Source organism: Artibeus jamaicensis, unplaced genomic scaffold, assembly GCF_021234435.1.
Source record: "Artibeus jamaicensis isolate MK-2021 breed Jamaican fruit bat unplaced genomic scaffold, CSHL_Jam_final contig_518, whole genome shotgun sequence".
In the NCBI taxonomy this organism is placed as follows: Eukaryota; Metazoa; Chordata; class Mammalia; order Chiroptera; family Phyllostomidae; genus Artibeus; species Artibeus jamaicensis.
The window spans coordinates 1,369,442-1,395,637 of NW_026521870.1; the positions used below are offsets into that span (position 1 = coordinate 1,369,442).

General features: G+C 38.5%; 1 protein-coding gene across 2 annotated transcripts in view; it reads left to right on the top strand.

The window, feature by feature from the left end:
• Positions 1-26,196, top strand: part of SLC26A5 (solute carrier family 26 member 5) — a 60,764-nt gene that overhangs the window by 16,110 nt on the left and 18,458 nt on the right. For both annotated transcript variants that reach the window (XM_037167711.2, XM_037167712.2), the window contains 6 exons: positions 9,051-9,255; positions 11,285-11,424; positions 20,845-20,955; positions 22,203-22,369; positions 22,931-23,095; positions 24,833-24,985. In XM_037167711.2, the coding sequence (XP_037023606.1) occupies positions 9,104-9,255; positions 11,285-11,424; positions 20,845-20,955; positions 22,203-22,369; positions 22,931-23,095; positions 24,833-24,985 (888 nt within the window). In that variant the 5' untranslated portion in view covers positions 9,051-9,103. The remainder of the gene's footprint in view (positions 1-9,050; positions 9,256-11,284; positions 11,425-20,844; positions 20,956-22,202; positions 22,370-22,930; positions 23,096-24,832; positions 24,986-26,196) is intronic.

Below are 26,196 nucleotides of genomic sequence, written 5' to 3' on the forward strand. Positions count from 1 at the left end.
TCCCACTTATAATAGCAAAAATAGCAATTGGGTTGGATAAGTGTCTAATGATAAGGAAGATGGTTAACTAAATCATGATATATATATTTTTATATATACACACATATATGTACACACACATGTACATATATAGTATAATGCAACTATATAATGTTAACTAAAAAATTAATATAAAACTATTAAAACGTTATTTGAACCACATAAATATACATTATATATGTACAAATATGTGCATTTATAAGTACACTTAATATATTATATCATGCATGAGAAAAATAGAAAAATTTCTAATTTTTATGGTGTTCATATATTACTTTTATAGCAAGGAGGAAAAATGTAGTATGATTTATATATAAAAGACCCTTGATCTTGGTTCCAAATGTTGATATTTCCTTGACAACAATTTCTGCCTCCTATCCCCCAAATTTTCCATGTTCATATCACTTAATATGCCTCCATCCACCTGGAAGAAGCCCTAGAAAGGATGTAGATTTCTGCAGAGACGTCAAATGACAACTCTTCTGAGGACATGTATCATAGCTCATTGGAATGTTACAGCCAAACGTGGAAAGTCAGTAGTTTAGTATTGAGCAAGTGAATAAATGGAGGCACAAGGGCTTGAGAAATGGAACAGGTAAAAGGAAATAAGTGTGGGATTGATTAAAAAGGTAATAGTAAATATTAAGTATCCTTTTCTAAGGGCTTTATAATTCTTGCAGTAATCCTCAGTGCAGCACTGTGAGGACTGGCTAGACAAGTTAGGGATCAGTCATACAGTGGCATGCTATGCAGCTGTTTAAACAGTAAAAGAATGAGGAAGCCCTTCTGCACTGATATGGAAAGATCACCAAGAAATACTAAGTGAAAAATGCAAGGTATGGAGGAGTTATTTCATGATGCCTTTCATGGGAGAATGAGTCTACTCACATGTGCTCGTTTATAAAATATCTCTGGAAAAACACACTGGAAACTGACACCGTGGCTGCCTCCCAGCCATGGGGAAGTGAGACTTCATTTTCATTCTTTTCATGCATTTTTGAACCATGTTAGTGATTCAAAAAGACAAATAAAAATAAAGGAATATTATTACCCCCATTCTCAAATAAGCAACCTGAGGTGGAAGGAAACTAGGTACCCTACCCACAGAAGTAATAACAATACACACATTTATTGAGGAGTTACTGTGTGCCAGGCCCCATCATGAGTACTTTAGCCACATTTTCCAATCCATTCCTTACAGATCTATAAGGAGGTTTCATTTTTGTCTCAGTATTAGAGCTAAAGAATTTGAAGGAAACCTGCAGTTTATTTTCTAATCCAGCATACTTTTGGAAGTAATAATTACTCTGAGAACAGCAAGTATAAACCAGGGCTTATGGTGTCCCTACTCAGAAAGGTCAAATAACCTCCCAGGTGTCCTATCATAATGGCAGAACCAGAACTGGAACTGAGGTCTGTGTGACTCCACAGCCTATATTCACAACTGCCATTTACAAATAAGCAAACAAAGGGACAGAATGCTTACGGACCTTGCAAAAAACACACAGCTATTAACATACAGCAGCCAAACACATTCCTTCTGAAACCAAAGCCTACCACATGATGTTGCTCCTCTGGATGCTAATCTAATAATCCTTTTGCAGAGGAATTTAAGGGGAAGAGGACAAATATAAGAGGTAAAGGATGGGCAGAGGCCCAGCCTAAATACTTTGGCCACCTTGGTCCCTACCACTCAAAGACACTCAGAGAGCATTCAGTTAACAAGTGTCTGGGAGCCTCCTGCACACCAGGCTGTGTGCTGGGTGTTCGGAGACCATGGTGCTGCCCTCACAGAGCTTACAGTCTACATTTAGGATAGCTTACATAGATTTTAGGGCCTTTGGATCTTCCTACATACTGGTTAACTGCAGTTAATCAATGATTATTATAAGGAAAAGCAGACAATATATTCTAGTTATGCCAAGAGTTCTAGAAGTATGGAGAAGAGGAAGCACCTTTTTCAAATTGCTTTTCAGGAAAAGGCTCATAAATTCATAAGTGAAAAACTGATTTTCTGGACTATAATTATAGAGATTTTTCTGTATGCTACATATATTATCAAAAAGTGTGTGTTCTGTTGCTCTGGGAAGTGCAGAAAAGTTTTATAATAAATAACACTTATTTTTGTTAGGTGTTAATGCTGATGTGCATAGATAAATGTATAGTACGTTTGGGCCTGTGCTGCATACTTGGATTACAAGGTTAGCATATGCATCATTAGAGTTAGAAAATATGCAACTTGATTACTTTGAATAGATGGATCGATACCTTAACTGAGACTGTCTCTCTTCTGATACCTCCAGTTCACCATGAAGAATACTTACCATCAAACTTCAAACAAACAAAAAAAAACACTAGTGAACTGTGTGTGTGTGTGTGTGTGTGTGTGTGTGTGTGTAAGGAGTGGGCTGGGGGAGTCATTCTTAGTTTCAGACCACTGAGTCCATTCTAGCTATTTAAGCACAAACATTTAACTGGCATTTTAAACAAACTTGTCCAATGCTAGTCTCAGAATGTTATCAGGAAATATCATTTACAGGTGAGGAAACTAAGACGCAGAGAGGCAAGTTATTCTTCCATGCTCATTCAACAAGCATTTTTGAGCCTTAAGTAGCAGTTGCTATACAGAAGTCAACAGTGTTGGGTTTCTGTTCTTATAGAGCTCACAGTCTGGTTTCCCAACAGGTTGTTCATCAGTCTCACGCCATCGGCTTTAAAAAATACCAATTCCAGAATTACTAAATCAGAATCTTGAAAGGCCCTGGAAACCTGGGGTTTCAAGCTCCCCAGGTGATGCTGACATGCTTCCAAGTGTGGAAACTCCTGATCTAATTAATCCTGTCATCTCAACAAAATGGCTCAGGTGCTTAGGATGCAGCAGCAGGGATAGACCCTGACCCTGACCTCCAATTTGGAGCATCTTCCACAAAATCGGTGAATCTTCATTGTTGCCAAGAAACTAATTCTTGTTTTTAGTTTGAAGTTAAAATATCGCTGCTTTGTTATGATTTTTTTTAGTTTTCCAGTTGCAGTCGACATACAATATTATATTTCTTTCAGGTGTACAATCCATGATTAGACATTTGTATTCCATATGAAGTGATCTCTCCAATAAGTCTAGTACCTGCCTGGCACCATACATAGTTATTACAATGTTATTGACTGTATTCTCTATGCTGTACTTTACATTTCCATGACTATTTTATATATTGTTGTAATTTTTACTTATAAATATCTGTGCCTTTTAAATTTGATGAATTTTTAATGGCAAACAAATTTTGCATTTTGAGAATATTTTTGGACAAAGCACTTACCCCAGAGTGAGTGTAGTGTAGTTCATTTTCTCACCTACAAAGTGAGGGAGTTAAATTGGGTGATTTCCAAGATTACTTTCAGATCTAGAAATCTATGATAAAAGATGTTCTAAACCTCTTCTTTTATAACTGTGGAAAATAGGGCTTGAACCTCTCAGTCTGTTTGCTTTTCTTTCATTAGTATGTTTGTTGAAGGACCTGCCAGAAAGTTTTTCCCTTTAAGCCATCTCAGAGGTGACTTTTCTCATGTGAGGGTTTGTTTTACTTTACCACTTGGTGACTTATAATTTCAATCAGCACTCTGGAAGCTCATCATCTGCCAGGTAATGGTCTGGTCATTTGATCTCCTTGTGTTGGTCCTTGGTTGCATGGCGTCTCTTATTTTGATAAGGTGGCTATTAATAACCTTCAAAGCTTTAATTATCTAACTGCTGCTGATGAGTATTAGAAGTTCCCCAAAAGAACAGCCTTTCGTTATAATATGCCCTTTGCCTTTCTAGTCCTCTCTCCTCCAGCAGTCCTTTCCTTTTCCACTTAAGACATCTTTCAACTGTCAAACAGACTATAGCCAGGGTCCCAACACTTCAAAAATATTTGAGAATCCCCTCTCTTGCCTGATTTACAAAAAAAATACTAAGATACCCAACTAAAGTTGAGATAAAGAATAAAATTTTAATATAAGCATGTCCCATGCAATATTTGGAATATACTTAAAACATTATTTGTTGTTTACTGACATTCAAATTTAACTAGACATCCTGTATTTTAATTTATAGCCCTACAGAGGGTAGATACCCTAATGTTTTTCTAAGTCCATCTACTGCTTTGCAGTCTAAATTTCTTCAAGATTTGCTCCTAATTTAACCCCCTCACTTTGTAGGTGAGAAAATGAACAACTAATACTGCTTTTGCATGAAGTGTAGTGGATGTTGCATGCCCACCTACACACAACTCCCTTTAGTTGTGAGAATATAAGAATAGAAATGACTTTGCCTGAGAAACCTAAGCTAGGTATTTTCTCTTTTGCAATTTTTTATTATATATTTCAAAGCTACATACAAGCAAAGGCAATGATATAATGCATTGCACACAATTTATTTCCACACTAGTTAATTTCTTCTTGTTGTTTGGTTGGGCAGGTAGGTGGATGGGTGTGGGTTTTTATAGCACCATCCTTATTTAAGTCAGTGGTTTTGAACCATGGCTGCCCATTACAATCCCCTGAAGAGCTTTCATGCTCTCCATCCCTGATTGCCTCCCCGACCAACTAAATCAGAATCCCTGGCTGTGGAGTCGGCATTAATAGTAGTTAAAGCTGCCTGGTGACACCAATGTACAGCCAGGGCTGAGAAGCACTTTCTTAAATGAAAACGGGAAATTCAAAAAGCCATTTTTACTGCTAAATCATGCCCTAATATTTCAAACTACTCTTCACAATTTATTATCATTAAGCACATTATATTAAAACTTACTATATTTATTACGTTATATTAAAGCACATCATATATTATAAAGATCACCTCTTTATAAGGATTTCGTCTGGTTTTAATCATGTCACTGATTCATTATTAATTTTCTAAAGTGTATAACTAGCTTTGGTTTTCAGGTTTTTTGTGTGTGATTTCCTCATGTCTTTTTCATGTATATTTTTCTGTCTCAGGTTATAAATAAATGGTTCTTAACTCTCAATAGAATCATCTTCCCTGGTGTGGCTCAGTGGATTGAGTGCTGGCCTATGAACCAAAGGGTTACCCATTCCATTCCTAGTCTAGGGTACATGCCTGGGTTGCGGGACAGGTCCCCAGAAAGGGATGTGTGAGATGCAACCACACATTGATATTTCTCTCCCTCTCTCTGAAAGTAAATAAATAAAATTTTTTCCAAAAAAAGAATAATCTCAGGATGCTTTTTTAAAAAAATCCTCACCCAAGGATATATGTTTATTGATTTTAGAGAGAGAGGAAGGGGGAGAGAGAGACATCCATGTGAGAAACATCAATCTGTTGCCTCCTTAATTTCTCTGACTGGGGATAGAAACCGCAATCTTCTTGGTGTACAGGGTGATGCTCCAACCAACTGAGTTACCTGACCAGGGCTTTTTAAAATATTTTCTGACATCCCCTGCTAGAGGCTCTGCTCTAATTAGCCTGGTGTACAACCCAGACATTGTTGTTTTATAAAAGATACTGAGTTCAGGCAGAGTTAAAAGCCAGTATTTTTATATACATCAAATGCTCACCTACCCGATCATCTGAATTTTCTAGGGGACTTTCAAAACATGTATCTACTCTGGCTGCGTGGCACAGGTGGCTGGAGCCTTGTTCTGTACACAAAAGGGTTGTTTCCATTCCCAGTAAGGGCACATACCTAGGTTGCAGGTTTGATCCCCTATTGAAATGCATTTGGGAGGCAACAAAAGGATCTCTCTCTCTCCTGCACCCCAGCTTTCTCTTTACCCCTCTCTCCCTTCCTCTCTCTCTCAAATTAATGAATATATCCTCAAGTGAGGATTAAAACAAAGACACACAACAACAACAAACCCATGCATCTAACTGACTTACCTAATGAAATCAAAGGAATTTTGAGAGGTTCTAGGTGGAAGAGAAATGAGGGGTTAACAAATGGCCTTCAGACTAAATGGGTATAAATGAGGAATTCCTGTTGAAGTTCCAAAGAACTTTGGGGAACAAGGACAAGGATGTCTAATATCTTAGAAATATTTTACTTTCTCTGCTAGACTTCAGTGTAAACTTATTTTGTTGTTCTGAAATCTTCAGAAAATGCTGCCACACCTGGGTACACTGATGCATGCCCACAGCCACATGGAGTGAATGCCCACTGCCCAGCCCCCACCCATGGAAATCCTGATTCAGGAAATTCAGAGTGAGGCCCCGACACCAGCACTTGAAACCTTTCCCCAGACCATTGTCATGAGCCGCCAGCTTTGGTCATCACAATTCATCCCATTGACAAGAGTCATGTGTGGTAGCAGTAAAATCATTGGTGAAACCAAGTTTTTGCAACTTGGGAAAAAAAAAAAACAAACTAGAGTCTGGTTCTTATTAGGCCTCCCTCAGATCTACCTGGTCTTTTTTCTCTTTGAGTGTCTGTATAAAGGAAGAAATGACCTTTCTAAAATAGGACAGAAGAAGTCCAAGGAGAAAGTGTCTTGAAAAAAAATACAGTAAAAGTGTTTACAATAGACTTAATCTTCTGCTCCGTGATATAACAGAGAGGAAACCTGACATACATTACCAACAATTATGAGGCACCAACCCAAACATTTCATTCATTCAGCAATTCCTGAGTACCTACAAAGAGACAAGGACTGAGCTAGACTCTGGGAATTTAGGATATGGTATTGCCTCAAGGAATTTAAAATCTGGAAGAACAGACCGATAACAGAGCGGGAGAAAATAGAAAATTATACAAAGTAAAGACTATAGACACAGTCTGTGGGGGAGTAGAGGTGAGGGGAGCCTTCAAAGAAGCAGAAGATAAAACCAGGCTTTTGAAAGATACAATATAAGGGGGTGGGGTCAATGGAGGGAGAGTGAAGGTAAAGAAATGGCATTTCTTTCTTTTATTATATTATGCTTTTATTTATTTATTTTGTTATTAATTTATTTTTTATTGATTATGCCATTACAGTTGTTCTATTCCCCCTCTTCATTCCCCTCCACCCTACCCCCCTGTTCCCACCATTACCCCCCCTTTAGTTTATGACCATGTGTCTCAAGTTCTTTAGATTCTATATTTCCCATACTATTCTTGCCCCCCATCTATTTTCTATCTACCATCTATGCTACTTATTTTCTGTACCTTCTCCCCCCTTCTCCTCCCACTCCCCTGTTGCTAACCCTCCTTGAGATCTTCATTTCTATCTTAGAGAGAACGGAACGCTAAGCCTGGCATAGTTCCTTAGTTACAAACAATTCTACTACACCATCACTTAATGTTTTGGAGGACTTGAGGACAGGTACAAGGCAGAGTGGCAGTGTTGCCATGTGTCAAACTCCACTCACACACATCAGCCCAGTTATTCCTAGATATTATGATGTTCCTAGAGTGGCCATAGTAGATGAGAGAAGGCCAACCAGCTTTGCTAGCCTAAAACAAAAGACATACAATCTTCATTTGTCAGATTCTGCCACTAAAATCCTCTTCCTCCAGACTAATTTTTTCATATCATTCTAATTGGTTCTTGGTTGCATTTGCTGCTAGAATTATTTTTTATGTTAGATTTCTGAATTTTCAGCTTCCCTGGACATAAGCATTTATTTTTGCATAATAGATGTTCTCCAGTGTTCTGTGGTTGGTCACAAGAGCCTGATTTCATCATGAATGTAATTTCAGTTTGGTGAAAACCTAACTTTTCACCATAAGGAGTTGTATTAACCAACACTGGAAACCCCCAGGCTCTGGTGGTCACCACATAGGCACCCAACTGGTAACTCACACTCGCCCCCAACTCCTCTTCTGTTAATGTGCTTTGGTTGGGAACAATGGCTTTAGACGTTGTTGTGCACTTAATTTTTTATTATCAGGTATACTGTTCAAATAGACAGACAAAGGGTCATGTAACAAACACCAGTTTCCTTACCACACAGTTTAACCACATCTTAACATTTTGCTCTCTTTGTGCCAATTCAATTTTTTACAAACTGAAACTTTGAAGATGCAGTTTGTTGAAGCTCCCTGTTTCTTCTGAGCTTCACTCCCCTTCTCCCCAAAGGTAGCAGTATCCTCACCTTAGTGTCTAGCATTGTCATGCATGCTCCGAAACATTTCCTACTTGCATGTATGTCTATAAACAACATCTATTATTGATTATAAGTTTTTATACTTTGAATAACTGTATCCTCAAAATATCCATCTGTGCCTTGCATTTTTATTGAAATTAAGCATTTGAGATTTATTGATGATGACAAAGATTTAGTTCATTTGTTTTAACTACTACATAACATTCAATTTATTACCATACCAAAATATTTTTTATTGCATACAGGTAGATATTTGGGTGTTTCCCAAATTTTTTATGATCATAAAGCTATAGTGAACATTCTTATACACATGTCCATGTGTGCAAACATATTGGATTTTTATTCTTAGTCGTTTATTTTGCTCATGTAAGTAGTATTTATCATGTAACAAAAAAATGATCAACCATTTTAACAGACTTACACATCAACATATTCAACTTTAAAACATATTATAATATGTCCCCCATGAAGACATATAAGCCACACCTCTGCACCATAATTTAATTTAAGGAATAATCAAATGTGAATACAGAATTAGAAAGAAGGCTAATACCTTCAAAATCTTGGAGTCAATTTAAGAACTGACCTTGCCCCTTTTTCTGTTTTCTTGACACAAAAGTGGTCAGAGTTGGCTTGATTTGCAATTCCTCTGGAGCAGGATCCAAATGACTGTAATATTTAGCTAGAATTTAATATAAGTTTTGTTAAAAGTATGCATATTACCCACTGATTGCCCTGTGGGCAATTTGATTTTTATTGATTTGATTTCACCTATTAGTGCCTACTACATACAGATCACCATGTTAGATGCTTCAAGGTATCCAAAGATGGAGACGTTTTCAGAAGGACTTAGAAGACCACAAGGAAGAGATGCTCAAGAACAGACATCAGTTGGATTTTGGCATCTGAAGTAGAGTTTTTATTTTCTCCCTAGTGACACTCGGGAAATGCTTGTCTCATGCTGTTGGTGAATAATTTCTGAGTACTATGGATCATACTGAAGAGAATGAAATCCTTGCAGCAACCCAGAGGTTCTGTGTGGACAGGCCAGTCTTCAGTCATCTGGTCCTCCAGGAGAGGCTGCACAAGAAGGACAAGATTCCAGATTCCATTGGGGATAAGCTGAAACAAGCATTCACGTATGTTGTGTTTTAACCTGTTTCCTTTATTACTGTCATTCATTCACTTATGAACGAAGCAAGATAAATGTGTAAGGAAAATCTGGTGAAATGCACAAAAAAATGAATGGTGAGCACTCATGGTTTGCAGAACTGTCCACGGGGTTCAGACAGTGATAGATATTTGATCAAGCACAGGCTTTATTATGTATTTCACCATATTTATTAAATTCTTACTATGCCTTGGGGAATGTGTGTGTAAAAATTTATATAAATAACCTGCTTTCCGATTCTCTACCACCTTCAAAATATCCACCTCTTCCCTTTGTGTCTCAGAATGCTCCAACCACTCTCTTTTTTTCTACCCTTGACTTCTACCCCATTCAGCAACAACCTGAATCTAAGTCCCCAAACTGAGGTCCCTCAGTGTCCTATGACTCTTAATTTTGGAGACACTTACACAGCCATGTGGCTGGCCAGGGAATGTTGATACACGTGTGCCTATTGATAGCTCCCAAACTTCAAAAACAAACCATTTGGTTAACTGCCTCCTGAACCCTTGCGCCCACACCTTCTGTGTTCCATGTTTATTCAAGCTTCATAGTGGCCCTGTGCTCAAGGTACAATCACCAGGAGAGGGGAAAAATGTATACACTGGCTCTATGAGCTTTAATCCTAGTCCCAACCACCTACCAGCTGTATGCTTGAGTTTCCTGCTCTGTAAAATGAGAGTAATGATACTTACATCATAGAGTTGCTAGAGGTTAGGCATATGGCAAGCACTTTATAAGTGTAGCTATTATTAATATCTCAATTTTCTAAATGATGTATCAAATCTAGTTTGTTTCACTCAAATTCATTGCTCTTGCCACAGATGCCTCACGTTTTGTTTTCGAAATCTTCCTTCATCCAGTTACCAGTTACTCTTAACCACTAAAATACCATGATACTATCTGTGCTGCAATAATGTGTTATATTTTGAATGGAATGAATTGCTTCCTTGTCACAAGGAGGACTTAAGATTTTCTGAGTGGCAATGGAACTCATCTATTTATACTCTTACTCAGTGATATCTTTGATTATTGGTATAGTCTGGCCAAAGGACTGGCCAAGGCCCAGAACATGGTCTATGTATCAAAGTTAATTGAACCACATAGGGATTAAATGCAAGGCCTTGGTTTTATCAGCTTGGTGTTCCACCTAACCAAGAAAACCAGACATAATAGATTCAGCTACTACACTCCATTGACAAATGGTGTTTTGAGTTTACCTAATCAAAGACCCTAAAGCAATGGATACATATTAATAAAGCTCAGAATTGTGTATAAATCTCCTTTATTTTATAAGGAAGAGAAAACTAAATGGGCATATGCTGGTCAGTGGTTCCATATTAAAAAATTAACTCAATCAGTAAATAATATCCCTACTTCTCTTTTGTACCAACACAGAAACTACAGTAAGGATTTCATCTATTAAAATAATAGCTCCTGCCCCTGGCTGGGTGGTTCTGTTGGTTGGAGTGTCTACCCATGCACCAAAAGGTTGCAAGTTCGATACCCAGTTAGGGGCAGATACCTAGTTTGCAAGTTCAATCTCCAGTTGAGGCACATATGGGAGACAACTGGTGGATGTTTCTCTCTCCCCTACTCCCTCCCCTCCTCTCCTTCCTCTTTCTCTAAAACCAATAAAAATATCTTCAGGTGAGGATTAAAAGACAGCTTCTAGGTCTACAGCCATACCACCCTTAACGTGCCCAATCTCATCTGAAAAAATAGCTTCTGGGTTATCTCTATTAATCTGAAGCTGAATTTTTCTTATTTTTCAAGGTCAGTTGTAGAGCATTATTATGGAGTCAGTTTAGATGTTCCCAACAACACAGAATTGCAAGAAGCCATTCTCCTTGTCTCTGATCTCTGCAGAATGACAAGGTTATTCTCAGCTCCAGTGGTGAATGTTTTCCTTATCGTTCCAGGATATAAGGAAGGGAAATCCCTCGGTTTGAAATCTACAGAAATGTTCCTCATTTTCTTCTCTTTCTTTGTCCTCCCAGATGTACACCTAAGAAAATAAGAAATATCATCTATATGTTCTTACCCATCACTAAATGGCTGCCAGCATACAAATTCAAAGAGTACGTGCTAGGTGACTTGGTCTCAGGCATAAGCACTGGGGTGCTGCAGCTCCCTCAAGGTCAGTAGGATCTATTTATTTGTTTGTTTCTCTTATTACCATCTCCTCAAACAATTGCTTGACTTTTTCTCTGTTTAATTTCATCATGATTGTAAATTTATAGTTTTTATATCATTCCAATAAATGTTACCTGTCTAAAATAATTCTTCAGAAAATGTAAGCCTTAAAAAGCTCCTGAGATAGTAGTAGCAGAATATGGTGATATTGTTTTGCATATCAGTCCAGGTGGGGACTGGCTGGGTTACTCAGTCACTCTGTGAAAAGTTGGCATTGTTATAATGAAGGCTCTTGACAACAAATTCACATTCTGTTGGTAACAGACCATGAAACACCGAATTCCTCTGCATTTGTGTGATTTTGATATGTGACATAAGAATTTAAGAACATCTCAGTAATTTATGCATGTAGTCACACTTGTTTATCAAGCATCTGCCCAGCCCTGCCTGTCCTCATAGAACTAACTCTCTGATTAGGAAGAGAGACATAAAGCAAATAAAAGTACATATAAAATTTTAATTACAAATGGTGTTAAACACTAGGAAGGAAAATATAGGGCCCTATGAGATAATCACAGGGAGACCTAATTTAAGTAGGTAAATCACCAAAACAAAAAACCAAAAAAAACTTTTTTAGCCCTGGCTGATATGACTCAGTGGACTGAGCAATGGCCTATGAACCAAAGGGTCTCTGGTTTGATTCCCAGTCAGGGTACATGCTTGGGTTCCAGGCCAGATCCAGTAGGGGCCATGGGAGAGGCAACTGATGTTTCTCTCCCTTTCTTTCTCCCTCTCTTCCTTTGTCTAAAAATAAATAAAATATTTTTAAAAACTCTTTAAGGAAATGAGATTTGAGCTGTGACCTAAAGGAGGAGGCAGGTAAAGAATGAGAGGAAATGCATTTCAGGCAGAATGAGCAGCATGTGTGAAGGCATTTCGCAGGAAAAATATTGGGTGTTTGAAGACTTGGTTTTAAGAATTAACAGAAATTGTTCTTAGAGCAAAGTGGACAGGGCAAGTCTATCCAGCCTTGTAAGCCACTGTTGGATTCATTCTGACTACAGTGAAAGCTATCAGCATGCTTTTCACTGAGATTGCCGTTTTGAGAATGGATTTAGTTAGTGTGAGGGATACCAGAATGAATGTGGGGAGATCAATTAGAGGTGATAATGACTCAATATAAGCAAAGGTGATAATGGCTCCAACAGCCTCATGGTCAGCTGGCCAAAAATTTATTCCCTTCTCTAATTTCCCAAAAGTTAATCATCAAATCATCAATGATCAAAAAATCACATCCCCTAATGATCATTTGGCTGAGTTGTACATTTTCCAGGTGTCTGATTTATCAAATCTACTGAATCTACTAAATAAAAACCTTAAGTCAGGTTTAGGACAGTTTTCCATAGCCACTTGGGCACCAACATCCCAATGATAGAGAAAGACAGATTCAGAGGCAGAGGTGAGAACAGAGAGAGGAGCAAAGGGGCCCAGCATCTGACATGGGAAACAGAAATTAACTGACATTCAGCCCAGCTGGACTGACAAAGCTACAGGAAATGAATGCAGTTAATCCATGCAAAGTAATACTGTGAAGAAATCTTCAGGATTTAGCCTCAATGGGTTTTCACTAGAATGCCATTTCAAATTTCTCTTTGACCTGTTAACCTTCTGAAAAGATACATGCTATATTTTATGCCAAGATTAGCAAGACTGGCTATTGCAATGATTTGGAGGAGAATAAGGAAACAAGGTGTGTCAAGAATTACTTTAAGGTTTCTGTCCCTATACCCAACTTTATGTTGGGTATAGGGACAGCAAGGAAGAGAAATGGTCAAGAATGACTCTCAGATTTTTTATTTAAACACCTGGGGGATGGAGACATAATAATTGCAGACATAATAATGGAATGGAATGGAATTAAAGGGAAGTCTGATCATGTTAAAGTTGTGATGCTTGTGAGATAGACAAATGGACATCTCATGTTTATGTTTATATAATGCAAGAAATATATATAATAAAATAATATATATATATATTAAAAAAAAAAATAAAAAAAAAAAAAAAAAAAAAAAAACAAAAAACCATAATAAAATACCTAGGAATAAATTTAATCAAGGATATAAAAGACATATACTCTGAAAATTATGGTACACTGAAGAAAGAAATTAAAGAAGATACAAATAAGTGGAAGCATATACCATGTTTATGGATAGGAAGAATTAACATCATTAAAATGCCCACACTACCCAAAAAATCTATAAATTCAACAAAATTTCTATAAAAATACCAATGGTGTATTTTACAGAACCTAAAACAAATAATCCAGAAATTTATAGGGAAAGACAAGAGACCTCCAAATAGTAACAGCAATCCTGAGAAAGAAGAATAAATTTGGAAATACACACTACCCAATATCAAACTATATTACAAGAACATAGTAATTAAAACAGTATGGTACTGGCATAAAAACAGACATAGATAAATGGAATGGAATACAGAGCCCAGAAATTAATTTGCACCTTTATGGTCAATTAATACTTGACAAAGGAAACAAGAACACACAATGGGATAAAGCTAGTTTATTCAATAAATAGCGTTGTGAAAACTGGACCAATACATGCAAAAAAATGAAACTAGACTGCCAATTTATACCATACATAAAAATAAACTCAAAATGAATTAAAGACTTAAATGTTAGACTCAAAGCCATCAAAAGCCTAGAAGTAAACATAGGCAATAAAATGTCAGATATTTCTTGTAGCAATATTTTTTCTCTGACATATCTCCTCAGGTAAGGGAAACAAAAGAAAAAATAAACAAATGGGACTACATCAAAGTAAAACTTTTGCACAGCAAAGGAAATCATCAACAAAACAAAAAGACAACCCACTGAATGAGAGGACATATTCACCAATGATACATCTGATAAGAGGTTAATATCTAGAATTTACAAAGAACTTACACAACTCAACACCAAAAAACCAAAATATTTAACTAAAAAATGGGCTGAGGACCTGAATAGACATTTTTCCAAAGAGGATATACAGATGGCCAATAGACATTAAAAGATGCTCAACATCACTAATCATCAGAGAAATGCCAATTAAAACCACAATTAAATATCACTTCACATCTGTCAGATTGGCTATCATCAATAAATCAACAAACAACAAATGTTGATGAGGATGTGGAGGAAAGGAAAACCTCATGCAATGTTGGTGGGAATGCAGATTGGTGCAGCCACTATGAAAAACAGTATGGAGTTTCCTCAAAAGTTTTCCTCCATAGGCAATTGACCAATAGTATGGGTCAACTGCCTTATGACCCAATGATTCCACTTCTGGGAATATACCCGAAGAAACCTGAACTACTAATTTGAAAGGATATATACACCTCTGTGTTCACTGCAGTGTTATTTACAATAGCCAAGATTTGGAAGCAGCCCAAGTGCCCATCAGTACATGATGGATAAAAATGCTGTAATACATTTATATAACAGAATATTATTTAGCCATAAAAAAAGAAGGAAATCTTGTATTTTGCAACAGCAGGGATGGACCTAGAGAGTATTATGCTAAGTGAAATAAGCCAGTCAAAGAAAGACAAGTACCATCTGATTTTACTTATAGTGAAATCTAATGAAAAAATAAATAAATAAGCTGACAAAATAGAAATACACTCATGGATACAGAGAACAAATTGACAGCTGTCAGAGGGGAGGGGGCTTGGCCAGCTGGGTGAAAATGGTGAAGGGATTAAGCAAAAAAAAAAAATCGTAGACACAGACAGCAGTCTGGTGATTAGTAGCAGGTAAAGGAGGTAGGGGAGTTAGAAGATGTTAAAGGGGAGATAAACAGTGCAGGAAAGACAGGAGGAGATTTGACTCTGGGTGGTGAACATATACTACGGTTTACAAATGATGTATTGTAGAATATACTTGAAAACTATATTTTTCAAGTGGGACTTCCACCAAGATGGAGGCATAGGTGAAGACGCCATGCTTTCTCCCACAACCAAGTTGAGAGACAATAAAATATTAGCAACAGAAAACACAGCCAGAACACAGAAAATTGAACTTTTTGGAAGTCTGATAACAACAAATTCTTCAGCCTCACCGGTAAGAGGGGCGAAGCCAGCAGCTGGTGGAACAGGGTTGCACAGGAAAACTCAGTCAGACAGACTCAGGCACGCGGAATCCAGGCGCAGGGTTGCAATGGGTGGAACCAGTGAGCGACCGTCGTACCCAGCAAGGGTGCAGGGCAGCGGGTTGACTGTGGTTCCGCAATCATGCGCAGATAGACCAGTGAGGGAGTGGGCAGTGAGACGATGGGACCGAGCAGGCCCCAGCAGTGAGAGGCAGTAGAGGGGGCCACCATTTCCCCACTCTGACCCCACCCCCACATACGCATCACAACCCAGCAACCTGGGCAGCCCCACCCTGGTGAACACCTAAGGCTCCGCTCCTCATACTTAACAAGCTCGGACAGACCAAAAATGGCTCAAGAAGATCTCAAAGCCCCAGAGCCCATAAATCTAAGCAATGAAGAAATAGGCAAACTTTCAGATGCACAGTTCAAAACACTGGTAATCAGGATGCTCACAGAACTGGTTGATTTTAGTCGCAAATTAGAGGAACATATGAAGGCTAAACTAATTAAAATGAAGGGAATTGCACAGAAAACCAATAGTGATGAAGAGGAAACTGGGACTCAAATCAATGGAGTGGACCAGAAGGAAGAAAATAATGGCCAAACAGGAAAATATGAAAAAACAAGAATTCTAAAAAAATGAGAAGAGACTTAGGAACCTCCAGGACATCTTTAAATGCTCCAACATCCGAATTATAGGGGTACCAGAAGGGGGAAAGGAACAGCCACCACTGGAAAACTTATTTGAACAAATAATAAAGGAGAATTTCCCCAATCTGGCAAAGGAAATAGACTTCCAGGAAATCCAGGAAGCTCAGAGAGTCCTAAAGAAGCTGGACCCAAGAAGAAATACACCAAGGCACATCATAATTACATTAGCCAAGATTAAAATGAAAGAGAGAATCCTAGAAGCAGCAAGAGATAAGGGGACAGTCACCTACAAAAGAGTCCCCATCAGACTGTCAGCAGATTTCTCAAAAGAGACCTTACAGGCAAGAAGGGGCTGGAAAGAGGTATTCCAAGTCATGAAATCCAAAGACCTACAACCAAGATTACTCTATCCAGCAAAACTTTCATTTAGAATGGAAGGACAGATAAAGTGCTTCTCAGATAAGATCAAATTCAAGGAGTTCATCATCTCCAAGCCCTTATTATATGAAATGTTAAAGGGACTTACCTAAGAAAAAGAAGATAAAAAAGATGAACAGTGAAAGGACAGCAAACTCACAGGTATTAAGAACCACACCTAAAACTAAAGCAAACTAAAAGGACAGCTAGATCAGGAGCAGAACCACAGAAATGAAGATCACGTGCAGGGTTAGCAACAGGGGAGTGGGAGAAGGAGAAGGGGGGAGAAGGTATAAAAAATAAGTAGCATAGATGGTAGGTAGAAAATAGATAGAGGGGAGGGCAAGAATAGTATGGGAAATATAGAATCTAAAGAACTTGAGACACGTGGTCATAAACTAAAGGGGGGGAATGGTGGGGGAGGGGGTGTGCAGGGTGGAGGGGAATGAAGGGGGGAAATAGAACATCTGTAATGGCATAATTAATAAAATATATTTAAAAAAATAAAACTATGTAATTTTCCCTGGCTGGTGTGGCTCAGTGGATTGAGCACTGGCCTGTGAACCAAAGGGTCACAGGTTCAATTCCCAGCCAGGGCACATGCCTGGGTTGCAGGCCAGGTCCCCAGTTGGTGGCACATGAGACACAACCACACATTGATGTTTCTTCCCCCCTTTCTCTCTCCCTTGCCCTCTGTCTAAAAGTAAATAAATAAAATCTTTAAAAAGAAATAAATTAATTAAATAGCTCATAAAAAAGAAAACTATGTAAGTTTATTAACTCACGTCACCCCAAAAATACAATAAAAATTAAACATAAAAAAGAAAGTAACTTTTTTAAAAGAACAAGTATCTGTAAGGGGGGTGGTATTACAGAAAGGAAGAAAATATTTCAAAACAGAATTATCTGGTAGGTTGTATATTGCTGAGCAGTCTAGGTCATCCCACAATCGAATTTCGATGGAAAAGGTATTTTTCTGCCAATCACTAGTCATTGAATAGGTAAATATGAAAAACAAAGGACAGCAATTGATTGATAAATTATTTAAATTAGTAAAAAATACTTTGTCAAAGATGTCAGATTACACACATGCTTCTATTTCTAATTCATTTGAAATACCCATAGAATCAGGGTAAACAAGGGCAAATGGTGTAACTAGCAAGGACAAAGGAAATGGGAAAGGAGACATTGTGGAGCAGGGGAAAAAAGATGTCAACCTATGCACATGTGACAACTGAATTATCAGAGTGGAGGAATTTGATATTTAGGTGCTTGCCTTCCAGAACATAGAAAAATTGGAGGCTCCAAGTATTGTCAAAGGTGAGAGACAGGTGAGAGCTAGAAGCAGGGGATTCGGTTGAAAACCTGTGTAATAAGTCACACATAGACACTCAGGTCCCCACATCTACACTTTGCAGTGGATGTTGGAATGAAAATATTGAAAGGTGCCCAGAGAATTAAGTAAAAGTCTACACATTGAACTGTGAGCTAACAAAGGCTCTTCCTGGCCTGTTCAGCTCTAAAGAGCCTGCAAGAATTGATAGCCCAAGACAGACAGTGAATTGCTCCTTAAGACAAGAGCTATAGTGATAACCTGGCAGTCCCCAGGAAAGATGCTGGCTGGTCACCCAGTTGCCCTACAATAAAGCCCATCAGTAAGCGAAGTGGGCCAATGCCCATGAACCTTCAAGAAGGACATAAAACTGTCCAAACAGAAGGAAGGAACTCTTCGGGAACATAAATAATGGAAAGGACAAAATAAAAAATATTTGCACTACAATATCCTTAGCAAGATATAAAAACATACTGAATCCATGAATAAAGAATAGGACACAATTTTTAAAAGAACATTCAGACAATAAGAAGAGCTCATAGAAATTAAAAATATGATAACTGGAAGAAAATATTCAGTCCAAGGGTTAGAAGATAAAGTAGAGAGAATCTCCCAGAGGTAGAAGAAAAAGATAAATAAATGGATAATAAGGAATAAATTTCAGAGGCTTGATACTGTTATTCTATCATACATCTACTGGGAGTTCCAGAAAGAATAGAGTAAATAGAAGAGATTATGAAAGATAATTTTCAGAATCGAAATACATGAGTTTTCAGACTTAAGGCAATACCAAGAACCCAGCAAACTAAGTGAAAAATAACTTGAAACAAGGCACACCATAGTAAAACATCAGGATACCAGGGATAAATAGATCCGAAAACTTTCTAAAGTGGAAAAAAAAGTCACATAAATATGATATAACTAAGGGGAAGCTGAAGAAATACACAAAATAGAAAGTCAGTAGTTTGTCTAAGACCTTTAAACGAAGAAATAGTGATCCAAACATATTATTTACAACAAGATTTCAACCCCACACCATGTATATTACATTGCTTGTCACGGCGACTGCCCTGTGCCCAGTAAGGTGTTCGGCAGCACCCCTGGCTTCTACCTGTGAGATGCCAAATAGCAACCCTTGTCCTCGGTCATAATAATAAAATGTCTCTATACATTGTCAAAGGTCCCCGGGGGCAAAACATCTCCACTGAGTACTGCTGATTTAGAAAAATGGAAATAAATGACAGAAAAACAGCTAAGAGGGTTGGAGGTGAGGGCCTCTGTAGGTGGGCCGTGGAGGTCAGGCAGAAGAGTGCGGCTCCTCCCCAGGGCCTTCTAGTACTGCTTCACTTCTTTTTTTAAAACTACAAATATCAGTTTCTTTGTGAGAGACAAAATTTGTTTTTTAAAGATGACAACATCCAAGTGTCTATATTATTAAATGTGAAACAGAAATGCTTTCCCAACTTTTTTTGCTAAAATTATTTTTAGTAACATGACACTGAAATTATGTGAATTTTCTAGTTATCTCAGATGGTTGGATGAGGCCCCAATGCTGAATAGGCTTTAAATACCCTAAAGGGGTATTTAAAGGCAGTTAATACCCCAAAGCTATTTATTGCCTCCATATTCTGAGGAGGAATTCCAGACCATCTATGTAAAACATGAGTGAGAGAAATAGGCTGCTATTTAGAAGTACAATGAGGATTTTCTAGAGGTGAAAGCCCTATGTATGTCCTTTCCATCTAAAATCATGGAAGGAAGGAAGCACTGCAAGAGAACCAGTCAGCTACCGGACATGTGTCCCCTGGAGTTTTCGGGAATCGTTGCCTAATTCTTGCAAGGAAAAAGAAATCTACAAGTAAAAGGGTGTGAACTGCCCATTATTGCAGAGTAAAGAGAGAGACCTCCCGTGGGTATGGCCTGCACTTCCAAATTTTCTTGGGTCAAGGTGCCAAACTTTGCCTTTGGATAACTGGGTGTCCCGAAGGTAACCAGGCTTGGCTCATTTAAAAGGTACCCACCCAAGAAGACAGCCTACAGGATGAGCCTGGATGCAATGTAAGAACCTGGGACCTGTAAAGGCTGAGGTCAGGGGGAGGGGCTTTACACTGGCCAGGGAACTGGTACAGAGGCAGTTCCTTATGGAAAGAACCCACAAAGAAACCACGAAATCACCCCACTAGAGAAACAGTCCGCATTTGGGCATCAACACCAGATTACAACTGTGCCAGTCAAGTAAGACTTCCTGCCCTTATCTAAAATTGGGGAAGAATAAAGCAGAAAAAAATATACCTCCTGGCGTAGAGGAGATGACAAGGGAAACTCTCAGCCTGTACCCTCTTAAGCACAAAAGTAGAATTATGTGTAGGTTCAGGGTGGAAGAGCGGGCCAATTAGGAAGGTTAACACAGTGTTCACTTGTTTGTCAGAGATAAAGAACCAGTACATGGATGAAACTGGAGAGCGTTATGCTAAGCGAAATAAGCCAGGCAGTGAAAGACAAATACCGTATGATCTCACCTTTAACAGGAACCTAATCAACAGAACAAACAAGCAAGCAAAATATAACCAAAGACACTGAAATTGAGAACAGGCTGACAGTGACCAGAGGGGAGAGGGGAGGGAATTTCAAGGGAAAGGGGTGAAGGGTTTTCAGGAACAAGTATAAAGGACACATGGACACTAACAGGGAAAGGGGGGTGGAAACGGGAGGGAGGTTGGGAGGGCTGGGGGGTGGGCTGGAGGGGAAGGCAGAAAACTGTACTTGAACAACAATTAAAATTAAAAAAATTAAAAAATAAAGAACCAATAGGAAAATACATATGAACCTGTTTTCTAACGACCTCCCTGTTTCTCTTTGGTATTTAATCCCACAGGTTTAGCCTTCGCAATGTTGGCGGCTGTGCCTCCGGTGTTTGGCCTGTACTCTTCATTTTACCCTGTTATCATGTATTGTTTTTTTGGAACCTCCAAACACATATCCATAGGTAAAAGCTGATACTTGATATTTTAGTACCTTTCCTTTTGGATTTCTAAGTTTTGCAATGTGGCAAAAAAAAATAGTGTGTTTGTTATTAGAACATCTGCTTAATAATAACTTGTTTAATAATATTAAAAATAATATTAAGCAGTAACTTGATTAATAACTTACTGCATACCAATGGGTAGTTTTAAAAATATATTCCCCCCAATATTTCTAGAACTAATAGCTTTCTTATCATCTTGGCATAATGAAAAAAAGACAATTTCATTATGTAAGAAGAGCACTTGATAAAATCTGTGAAATAAGTGCTTTAGTTCATAAATTTGCTTGCATCTGGTTTTTCTTTCTATTTATTTTATTAGTGGTACTTCAAGTTACTAATTACTGTACATGTATTGCATTTTCACCTGACTTTAGGCTCTGAATTGTACATGGATTCCCTGTAGTGTGTTTAGTATCAGATTTATGTGGATTATATAAGTGTTGGTGCTACATGAGACTGCCACCAGCAAACACAGGCACAATGTTTCAAATGTCCATTCCTTGATAAGAAATACCTCCCAAATTTAGCAGCTTAAAACAAGAGTCATTTTATTATGGGCCACAACTCCTGTGGGCAGGATTTGGGAAAGGCTCATCCCGGCAGTTCTGGCTCAGGGTCTCATGCAGTTGAGAGTCAGAAGAGAGGTGGGACCAGAGTGGCTGCAGGAAGCCTGAATCAATCAATCTCTCTCTCTCCCTCTTCTCTTCCCCTCGGTTCCCGGTTCCCCTCTCTCCCCTCCAGTCTCCCCTCTTATTTCTCTCCAAGTGGTCCTAATTGGAGCTTTCTCACACTCAGGGCTCTTGCACAAGCAAGTGTAACAGCTCTCAGATGAAAGCTGCATCACCTTTTGTTTTCTAGCCTCAGAAGTTGGCAGTATCTCTTCTGCTGCATTCTTTCCATTACCAGTAGGTTTCAAGTCCTCCCAGATTCAAGGGATTAAGAATCAGTCTACCTCTTATGGGGAAATGTCAACAACCCAGAAGTCTATGGAATGGAAGATACCATCATAGTCATTTTTGAAGAATACAGTCTGCACACACACAGTTTACATATGAACCACAAGCAGTAGTTTAATGCTTACAGAGAGCAATGCAACTTTTATTTCAAAGATGAGTTATTGACTTCACTTGTGTTCTCTTAGGGTACTGGCAACAATCACATCAGAGACACTGAAAATGATTTCCTTCATTAACGCTTTATTTTTTCAGGTCCATTTGCTGTTATTAGCCTGATGATTGGTGGTGTGGCTGTTCGATTAGTACCAGATGATATAGTCATTCCAGGAGGAGCAAACGCAACCAATGGTACAGAAGCAAGAGATGCTTTAAGAGTGAAAGTCGCCATGTCTGTGACCTTACTTGCAGGAATCATTCAGGTAAGACTCACAGATGGGGAAATGGGTTCTCATGTGTTCATTTCAGAACTACCTATTGAGCACTCTTGGCTTGTCTACATGGTGGGTAGGGTCAGTCTGCAAGAACCCAGAGCTCAGGGTTCATGGCACTCAGGAACACCAGCCCAACTAACCATATGCCTAACTTGAATGGGCATTCATTAGGAGCTAGCAAGCTTTGGCTGGGTACTTTAGAGATCCCAAAAGCAAGAAAAACTTGAAGCAAGATTGGTTAGTAATAGGAACATGTCTTCTCTTATCTACTTGGAAGGAACAGGAAATGACATTGACAAAACATGTCCCCAGTTCGGAGGGACAGGGAAAGTAGAGTGTGCCCAATGCTCTTTGGGACTCCAAGCCATTGCAAACCTTCCGGTGTTTTTGTTCAACCGGTGGTTGATTTGTTAACCTCTGAACTGCTGCAGGTGCAAGTTTGCAGTGTTGGAAAGTGTTCTGGAAAGAACTTTTGTAATATTTTCTGCTGGTTTTAACTCCTCGATCTATCATGTGATTTATTTGTTTCTTTGTCATTTAAAAAAATAGTTTTGCCTAGGTGTCTGCAGGTTTGGATTTGTGGCCATATATCTCACAGAGCCCCTGGTGCGTGGCTTTACCACGGCGGCAGCTGTGCATGTCTTTACCTCCATGTTAAAATACCTATTTGGAGTCAAAACAAAGCGGTACAGTGGGATCTTTTCAGTGGTATATGTAAGTAAGCAATTTACTGGTACTAGTTTTTCCTTCTTTATTTCCCTCCTTCTGTATCTCTGTTACCTTCAAGGGCCGCTTTTTTTGAAGAAGAAGAAGAATTGTAATAAAATTAAAAAGATTTAATTATTCTAAAGCTTTTCTGAAAAGAACACTACAAAAGGAATTAAACCTTAATTTTTATTATTATTTTATTAATGTGTGGTACTGCTTACCTCACAAGGAAATTTTTGTTAGGTCTTAATTTGGTGGCTATACCTTTACCCCAACTAGCTAAAAAGACAGCTTTTTATTGAGACAGAATTATGTTCTCTTTGGGAATTAACAAATAATTTAAAGGCATTATGGGAGAACCTATCTCTCTCAAAAAATTCTTACTCTTGCAGGCAAAATAAAAGTCTATAAAAGATTTGACTAACATAATTAACTAGTTTAATCTAATAAAATATATAGAGACCCTTGCACCCAACTCAGATAAAATGTAAATTCTTTGTAATTACATAGGGAACAGAGGTAATAGCTTATATGTGAAACTGATCACAAATTCTAAAAATTTAGTATTTTTTTCCACTGAGAGTATTATAATTAGCAATCAATAACTAAATGTAGCTCTAAAAACCCCCATCCATTTAGAAACCAAAGCAGCTACTTATAAGTAACCTATGGATAAGGGAAATTTTGATATAATTAGAACTAAATGACAGTTAAAGTACTACATATAAAACTTCTGAGATACTGCTAAAGCTATTCCTGGGCAGGAAGATTTATAGCCTTTAAGTATTTACGTGCCAGACATTGTGCTAGGCACAGCAGTGAGTGAGCAGAGGTGACCCTTGCCCTCTTAGAACTTATAAGTCAATGGGAAAACAGATAACAAATCCTTAATTGCATAAATATGTAATTAATTATATATTAATTGAATGCTGTGAAGAAAAGGCACTGACTGCCAATAGGGAAACCTTTAGATTAGGGGTTTAGGAAAGTCACTTTGAGTCCATTTAAATTGAGTCCTTGGTGGATTAGAATGGAATCAAACTGTAGGAACCTTCCCCAAATAACTAACTTCTTCGCGTCCCATAATAGCGGGTAACATGTCTTTCTCTGAGATTTCTCTGAATGCCTTGTCACGCAGGAACTAGAACAGATGAGCACCTGAGTCCGCTGTGAGTGTATGCTGAGTAAGCAACTTGTGTGGCTTGGACTCAAGGGTGACCTACTTTCCCAGAGTCCAGATGAGTATTGACTATATTTAGGGTGCTGAAATTGCAACCCTAGGGATAATTAAATGGCTTTAACTCGCCTGGGCATCTTTTCAAACTTCAGCACCCTCTTGCCTTCAAAGCTCACCTGATTTCTCTTTCATCTGCGAACAGTGATTTCACTCTCTCAGCTCTTAGAGGCTTTTCTATGTATTAACTAACCTTTGGGTTGTTTTGCTGGTATCAGCCCCTACTCTTTCCTAATGCTTACTCTTCTGAATTTTATAATACTACATTGACACATTAGCATATCAAAGAACCCTATGAGATTGTTGGATAAGAATTACAACTTTAAAGTTGTATGAATAGATAAGAATGGCTCCTAACTGGAAGCTCCAAAGAGTGAGATTTCAGCCTGAGAACCTTGACTCGCACCGTCCAGTAGTGGGATGGCTGGTGTGAATTAGTGCGCGAGGGCATCTCCGTCTACTCCGAGGCTACTGCTTGATATAAACTCCCAGTGTTCACTGTGTTACAGAGTACAGTTGCTGTGTTGCAGAATGTTAAAAACCTCAACGTGTGTTCCCTAGGCGTCGGGCTGATGGTTTTTGGGTTGCTGTTGGGTGGCAAGGAGTTTAATGAGAGATTTAAAGAGAAACTGCCGGCACCCATTCCTTTAGAGTTCTTTGCGGTAAGTCAACTTTCAGCTATTTCTGTGAGACTGTAGAAGTGGATGGGAGGAACAGGGAATTAGACCTTTTCCTCTCACTTCTGCCAAGAGAAGGTTAGAATTTGCAAGGGGAGCATTTGAAAATACAATGACTAGGAAGAAAAGTCATAGAATGGATGATTCTTAAAATACGGGTAAAGACTATTCATAAATATTTTACTGTGAATTGTCTGTGAGTAATGAGATAAGAGGAGATTTTTCTTCCTCAGTATTTTTATTTTCTAGTTATTTTATAATTAACACATATAACTTTAACAACCTGGGGGAAATTGAGCTGTTTCAATTCTGAAAACAGCAAAAGACAAAAGTTCCCAAACTTTCTTGGTTCCTGGCACTCCTGGGCCAAAAGAAATATCTAACACTTTCATTCAGTGACTAATTAGGTTCAGACAACTTAATAAATATTTGTCTAACAACTTAGGAACTATTTATTAAAATAATGCAAATAAATTAAAATAAAATATACACTTATTACACTGTTAAATAGCCACAATATATTAATGGGCTGTGTGCAGCTGACAGGCACTTCACAACTCCTCAAACCCTGGAATCAGATGGGCACCACTCCCCTCAGTTCCTGTTGACTTTGACTGCATGGGACCTGCTTGTTACAGCAGCAGCCACTGATGCCCAGCTTTTCAAAGTAATAGTGTGATCCACAGGAATGTAGTGGGAACTGATGTGGAAATTGTGAACTGCTTCAAACCAAGGGTCTAACAGATGTCACTGTTTTCCTTGAAAGTTCTATCCTGCAGTGTCCTGGTGAGTTCCCCTTGGCATCCTGGAGCACCTTGGTGCATAATTTGGGAACCATAAAAATAAACAATAAAAAACATAGGTGTCCAACCCAAATTTAGCCAAAAGTTCGAGCCACAAAACCTAGGGACCAATATTATAACTCATGAGGAAACCAAGTCCTTAGATCCTTCTCTGAGCTTCCGTCTGCCTACATCCCAACAGGACTGTTCCAAAACCTGGCCTCTCACTGGGGCTGGGCACAGAACTCCTGCTTCCTCTGGGAGGAAAGCAAGAGGTTCTCAGCAAAGGAGACAGGCAAGCCCTAAGTGTGAAATAAATGACAAAAATTGCCCTTTCTGTCTTGGTTCCTGGCTTGGTTCCTGGCTCTGTCCATTTTCCATTGTCCCTTCATGTTTCATAGGGCAGTGGTTCTC